The sequence below is a fragment of the Chionomys nivalis genome, chromosome 6 (genome assembly GCF_950005125.1).
Source record: "Chionomys nivalis chromosome 6, mChiNiv1.1, whole genome shotgun sequence".
Lineage (NCBI taxonomy): Eukaryota > Metazoa > Chordata > Mammalia > Rodentia > Cricetidae > Chionomys > Chionomys nivalis.
In genome coordinates this window covers 101,370,349-101,377,219 of record NC_080091.1, presented here as the reverse complement: position 1 = coordinate 101,377,219, position 6,871 = coordinate 101,370,349, and the positions used below count along the sequence as shown (strand labels likewise).

Below are 6,871 nucleotides of genomic sequence, written 5' to 3'. Positions count from 1 at the left end.
CGGGAACAGCAGGGAAAGTCGGTTGCCTATTTTGCTAGCACTAACAGTCCACAAACAAGTATTCATTCTTTAAACCATCCGCATAAAAAGACAGGTACTACACGTAGTCTCTGCAGCTCAGAAAAGGCAGGCACCCGAAAAGGAGGGTCTGTCAACAAGACAGCCCAAAGTCGACAGATTTTGTGGAGGGATGCTTTTCTGCGCCCAAGTCGCGCGTTTCATCATCGGTGCGTGCTATTTTAAGTAAAATCAGCTCCCTGGGATTTCATCGCTTGTTAAAAAAAGATAAACTTTATTTTTGTAATTTTCAATCACAGAAAAATCTATACTTTTGTCTAAGCATTTATTTTACTGAATCAAAAAGACATGAAAAGAAAAATCATGTTTTTTACTGACGTATATAAGTGACTCTGTTTTGGACAACATATAATAAATATGATATATCACTTATCACTCAGTCTTTCAAATGTACATTTTTTCATATTATGTAGCATGCCACTTTTTCCAAAAGAAAAAAAAATCTCAAGAGAAATCAGTGCAAAGTTCTCCATCCCCCTCCTCTGCTCTGAGCAGACTTGATGTCCGGGAAATCACCTTCTGCCGGGGGTGAACTTCAGGCTGTGTCCAGCAACAATTCTCCCTGCTAGAGAGCCCTTCTCCATGCCCTTCTCTCGTCCCTTCTTAGCCCTCCCCCCTCCCTCCCTTCCGCGGGTCCCTAAAGTCATTCTGTTAAAAAAAGAAGTCGAGGGTTTGCTTTTGTGGATGTTTTTCACTTACTGGTAGGCTTTCAGTGGGGCCAGTCACACTGTTAGGAGCTTTGCATCCCTGCCTCTGAGGGGGCAGATGGAGAGCCGAGAGCTGGCTGGTCCTTGGGGACCCCAGCCCACCGTTGAGCTCCCCTTTGACTCCTCAGCTTCTATTCCTGTTGGCCTGGTGCGGGGAGAGGCGGGGCAGCTGTCCGGGGCGGAATGGGAACTGGAGGGCTTCGGCACGGTCCCTCCTTCCTCACCGGGGATGCGGGGTGCCTGGGATGGGGTTGGACAAAGGGTTGAGGGCCGGCTGTCCCCCAGGCCCCAGGCCGTGGATGAGGACGCGGGGCACCAGCGGCCGCTGCAGCTGCGGGTGGGGTGCCGGAGGAGTCCGGTACATGCTGCTGTACATGGCCGCGGCCGCCGCCGCCGCCGTGGTGCTGTCCATGCTGCCCAGCAGGCTTGGGTGGTAGAAATAAGGCGACGGGAACATCCTCTGCAGAGCGGAGTAGTTCCCGGCCTCGGCCAGCAGCTCCAGGCCCACTGCGGTCTGTCGCTTCCACTTGGTTCTGAAAGAAAGCGAGTGAGGGAGCGGGCGGGCGGCGGCTGCGGAGGACAGTCCGGCACCGAGCCCGCCGCTCCCCGCCGTCTCCTGCCCTCCCTGCTCCTGGAAGGCTGGGGAGCTCAAGGTGCACACTCCTGCCTCAGCCTCCCCCACTCACTCTCAGGATGGCCTCAAACCAAAATCAGTTCTTCAAACCGCTACTTCTACCTGGAGACACTCGCCAATGGAATCCTACGAGCTTCCTTCCCTGGCCCTCTGCTATACTGTCCGCCCCACGGTTAAATTAGGTCCTGCAACTTTCCCGGAGGCCAAATGAGACCCCATCTTTCCACCAGCTGTCTTCCTTTGCCTCCCCCCACCCCCATTCTCCTACGACGTGCTCTGACCGGCGACCTAAAATGCTGGCTCTCGGCCCATCCCCCATCCCATTGCACCCGAGGAAACCAAAACCAGAAACAAAGGGCGCCTGAGCCTCGGGGGTTTGTCCCCTCCAAGGCTGTGGAGACAACACTTCCTTCAGCCCTACCAGGCTTCACAAGCTTAGCGCAGAAGGGCGACTAGGTTTAAAAATGGAATTCGTGTGAGAGCGAGCTCTCTCCCAAGGGAACGGTACCCCTGACCATTCTTAGGTGGGAGGAAATGGATCTCAAGACGTTTCCTCCCCAAAGAGAAAATAGTACTTAAAGCCCGTTATCCATTTTTTGGGTCTCCTCCCTCCCCCAGTGCACCAAGCTAGGAAGAGAGGACATCTACTCAAGGAAGGAAGGGAAGCCTGGTGGGGCACCCATACCCAGCAGCTCCTGCCAAATTAATAAACATGTCGCCGGTTTTAAATTGGCCACAAATGACACTAATGTTTTCCGACAGAATTAGGGTGGCTGAAACCGTATGTAATGAGACAGAAAATTATGGTAAGATGACAACGGATTGGGCATTTCCAACCCCACTTATGAACGATTAGAACACAAACGACAGAGGGGGCAGAAAATGGAGATGAGGAAGCTGAGTGCCAGGTGTTGAAACAGGACGCAGCCTGAACTCCTATTGCCCAAGTTTGTCCTTAGCCACCACGATGAGGCCAGTCACTTTCTTGGCATCTTTTTTAGAGAATCCGTGGTATGGGATAAGATCTGGCTCCTTTCCCCCACCCTCTCCCTTACAGGACTGCAGAAGAAGCAGCCTGTGCTGGGAGGGGACACACATCCCGCCCCTTCCCCCCCCCCTCCAGACTGGATGCTCAACCAGCTGCCTGATTCTCCAGTCTGTGGCCTCCAGTCCAACACTAACCCAGATGGGCGTCCCTAATCTTGCAGGCTGTGTCAACCAAGGTTTGGACCTTGGCTTTCCCAATGGCCTCACATTTAAGCCAAGGCTGGTGGGACAACTCTGTGGGGACTTCCATTAGCTAGGTCGTGTTGCCCGCTGCAGACATTTGGAGCCAGCCTGTGGCAGGTCTAAGTGTACCCTGGGTACACAGGCTCATCCTGTCAGCTGCACAGATGTTTCAATTTGAGAAGGTGCGGCTTGGTTGATCTGAGGACAACAAGGGGGAAATTCTGGTAGCTCAAGTTTCACAAGGGAAAGAACCACTTTTTAGGACATTTAGGTCTCTCTCATTTGGAGGTGTGGCTAAGCCCTGCCTAAAAGCACCCTCAGTAGCCCCTGTGATTCTCGTCCCTGGTCTCCAGAGGGCAGGAGGGTGGACAACTGTCCTCACCTGCGGTTCTGGTACCAAGTCTTGACTTGAGTATCAGTGAGGTTGAGTGCCGCTGCCAAGTCCATGCGGTCCTGGACACTCAGGTACTTCTGCCTCTCGAAGCTCCGCTCCAGCTGATTGAGCTGGTGGTCCGAGAAAGCTGTCCTGGCTTTTCGAGGTTTCTTGGCTCTCACAGGGGGACTCTCTCGGCTACTTGTAATCTCCCGGTCTCCTTCTTCCTTTGTTCCTAGGGTAGAAACAGTGATGCAACTCTGTTAGTCAGCCTGAACCGGGCAGGCGAGAGGAGAGGACTGTCCACCTGGCACACACACACCCCTCACTGGGCCTTAGTGTAGAGGCCTGTGAGAGTTCTAGTGGTGTCTGATCCCCTGCTAACTCTTTTTCTTTGATTTGAGAGGAGACAATGTGGCCTCTCTTTATTTATTTATTGTTTTCAAAGGGAAATTCTTTGTTTGGTACTCCCAAAAGCCTTTCTACTTTGTTTTTATGACACCCAAACATCGTATTACTTTTAATTTTTTTCCCTGCTCACTGGAAGTTAGAAGCCTTTGTTTCTCCTTTTTCAGATGCATTTGGAAAAGGTTCTACTCAAGCTACCTTCAGCTTCCTCTGTACCAGATATTTTTCAAGCTTCAGAGACAATATGTCACCCAGACACTGAGCTGAGCTCAAAAACAAAACAAAACAAAACAAACAAACAAAAAAAAAAACACTTGAGTCCATCCGTCCAGGTGACAGCACAGAAATTTCCGGGTTCTATTTGTCAACTTTGGTTTTTTGCTGAAATGCTGGGAAATCGATATGTCAATCCCTCTCTGTTTGTACCGGTTTGTGGAGCACTCCTTGATCTTCCCGGCAGGAAGAACAATAATCTCTCTAATTGACCCACTGGGGAGGTTGGTGCACGAAAATCGCCAGACCAGACTGTACATCTGTTTGGGGCACTATTATGCTAATGCTATAAACAGTAAAACGAAAAACCCATATCCTACCTTCCAGACAGCAATCTTGACCAGAGAATCAAGCATTAATAATAATAGCAACAACTTATCAGTAAAGGGAGAAAAAAAACCTCCTTGGTGTGTTAAAACTCTTACAATGCAAAGACCAGAACAGTTACTTATGAAATTGCCCAAGAAGAAAATAGTGTTAAAGGAAAATTTCCATGCCGTCTTAATTTTACAAGAACAAATTCAAGTCCATAAAATTTAATTTTCATAAATATTTCGTTATTGTAAAGGGCCAGTGTCGATTAGGCCGCAGACATTTTGTTAGGGGTATTGACGAAAAGGGTTTTTTTTTAATGGACTATGTTTTTTTTCCCTGTATTAATAACTAGCTGGTAAAAATTAAATTGCTCCCGTAATAACGTTGGAAATTTGTCCAACATTAAATCAGACAATCCCTGTGGTTATTTGGAAAATATTTGGGGAGGGGGCATTTGCATTCAAGAATAAATGTCGAGTTATGATTACAGAGGGACAACCCCAGGAGCTAGAAGCTTCTCTCCACCCCTCCCAATCCCATTCGCAAGGTCTCAGCTAAAACACAAAAACAATCTCAAGTCGGTCCCCGTTTTCAAAGAAAAGCATCTTGTATCCCATCTCCCCCAGTGGCCAGCCTCCTCATTTACAATTAAGTAAAACAAAGAACGGAGCTACTATCCGTGAAGGTCGTGGGGGAGAAATATGAGCCACTGAGTTTGGGGTGCGTTTGCTGAATCGCACGCCTAGGCCCTCTCCAGCTCCCACTCCTTTGGATGTTGCTCAAGCGCCTCGATCACCCGGGCAGCCCCGGCGCAACTCACCGTGGCATTTGATATCGCTCTGGGAGTCCTCCCTCTTGTCCAGCTTCGTTTTGCTGTCCTCCTGCTCCAGCTTTGGCCTGAAGCTCTCGTGCGCCGCGTTGCTCTCCTGCTTCGGCGTGTGATGAGGAGAGACGCTGGTGCTGTAGGGCGCACAAGCCGCCAGAGGTTTGCTGTCCCCCAAGATGTCCTTAATTAGAAATGAAGAGGTGGAAGTCCTGGGGGCCGAGGCGGCTGAGCCCAGCTGTTGGGCTGCCGACGGTGGCGGCGGAGGCGGTTGCTGTTGGGGCGAAGGCTGCAAACTTTGCGCGGGGCCCGCGGCTGGCGGCGGCTGTTGGCCATGGTGGAGGTGATGGTGATGCTGGGGCCCGTCTGTCACAAGATGCGGCTCCGGGGGCTCCAAGGTGACCGAGATCGGAGAAGAGGGCGCCGTTCCCACGGTATCAATCTCCGAACAGGGTGACGGGGTGGCCTGGCTCCTAAAATCCGTGGTCCTAGCTTCACCGAGAGGGCGGAAATCTCCGTTCATCATGCCGGGGCTGCCGGAACCGGCACCGGACAAAATCGTGTCTATTCCAAAACTCGACCCGCTGGCCCCTTCCATTGCTGTCATTTCTACATGAGGTCCACGCCACTCCGCGGATCAGCAACCGCCGGGACCAAGAAGGGAAACTATTGATCATAAAACAAAACAGACTCTTAACAACAACAACAACAACAACAACAAAAAATCCGTTGGCACTGCTTTAAAAAAAAAAGTGGGGCGGGAAAGGAGGATAACGGGAACGTGGCAATTGTTGGACACTTTCGACTCAACTTTTTCCCATAAGCAAAAAGTAAAAGGAAAGAAAGATGAGAGACAGAAAGCAAAAAAATGCCCCAAGCAGGAAGATGCGCTCTGCTGGACCACTGCGCACGTGGGCGGCGGCGGCGAGCGGTACCCAGGCTAAGGTGCTGGCGGCCGGAGCGACTCCGCCGCCGCCGCCGCCACCGCCGCCGCCTGGGTCTGCCTACTGCCTTGTCCCGGGCGGCGGCGGCGGCGGCCAAGGCAGGTGCAGCGAACGCAAAGCCCTAGCGATCCCCGAGGTGACCACCGCGAGCGACCCGGCCGCTCCGGAGCCGAGTTTCTGAACTTTCTTGGAAAGTTGCGGAGCGGCCTCGGCCGCAGGCGCCCCGGGAGGAGGAGAAAGATCGAAGGAGCTGGCGAGGGCGCAGGAGACCTCGGACAGGCGGCGCCCGGCGACTCCCGCCGCTGCCCCGCGCGTTGGCTTGTCATCCGCCGGCTCGCGGGCGGCGCCGACCCCCTCCCGTGACGTCACGGCCCCCGCCGCTCCCCGCCCGCGCCCCCGCCGCCCGGGCCCTGCGCCCCATTGGCCGCTCCGGCACGAGCAAGCGACGCCGACGTGCCAGGAGCCAATGGGCGCGCGCCTGGCCAGCCCGTCAGCAGCGCGCCTCGAACCCCGCTGCTCTTTTGAGAACCGGGACCTCCGTGTGCCCGCAGCCCTGAGCCCGACGCCTACTCCAGGGGGTCCAAGTGGTACCCACTGTAACGAATGACTGGCGAAGGGAGATGGGGGGAAAGAAAGAGGGGCGAAGGAGAAAGGGTACCCAGGGGCGGGGAGCGGGGACGTGGTAACGATTCGTTAGAAGCGCCCGTGTGAAGGCGGGAATGGAGGGTTGAGTTGAGAGACCACCAGGGCCAAAAGGATCCCGCGGTTCCCCGTGACCTGCTGCGCGTTCGCGCTCTCGAGGTTCCCAAGCACGCTTGAGTAGTCCGTAAACACAAGGGACAGGGGAAGGGAGTGCCTGGAGAGCCCACGGGAAAGTGTGGGAGCTCCGCGCGGGCCCGCTGCCTCTGAGCGCGAGTCTCGCTCCAGGAGCCGGGAGCGCTCCAGCTCGGCCCAGCCGGGTAGCTGGTCCTGGAGACCAAGAGAACCAGACCTCCCTCCTTGACCGCCTATCGGGGAGGATCCAGTCTTAAACTCAAATCCCGCTTTGTCTGCCATTAGAGCCTGTCCTGGAAGAAATGCCTGACC

General features: G+C 53.7%; 1 protein-coding gene across 1 annotated transcript; it reads right to left on the bottom strand.

Moving 5' to 3' along the window:
- Positions 1-713: 713 nt before the first annotated feature.
- Positions 714-5,884, bottom strand: Barhl2 (BarH like homeobox 2). Its single transcript, XM_057772518.1, has 3 exons — positions 4,839-5,884; positions 3,032-3,257; positions 714-1,318 (listed from the first exon to the last, which is right to left on the bottom strand). The coding sequence occupies exons 1-3, from the start codon at positions 5,446-5,448 to the stop codon at positions 1,006-1,008; spliced, it is 1,149 nt and encodes a 382-aa protein (XP_057628501.1). The 5' UTR covers positions 5,449-5,884; the 3' UTR covers positions 714-1,005.
- Between the last annotated feature and the right edge of the window lie 987 nt (positions 5,885-6,871).

Bases quoted from the DNA above. Each gene is read 5' to 3' on its own strand.
- Barhl2 (XM_057772518.1), bottom strand. From the start codon at position 5,448: ATGACAGCAATGGAAGGGGCCAGCGGGTCGAGTTTTGGAATAGACACG. The intron at 3,258-4,838 runs GTGAGTTGCGCC...TTTCTACCCTAG, and splicing joins GAGCGATATCAAATGCCACG to GAACAAAGGAAGAAGGAGAC. The intron at 1,319-3,031 runs GTGAGGACAGTT...GCTTTCTTTCAG, and splicing joins ACTTGGTACCAGAACCGCAG to AACCAAGTGGAAGCGACAGA.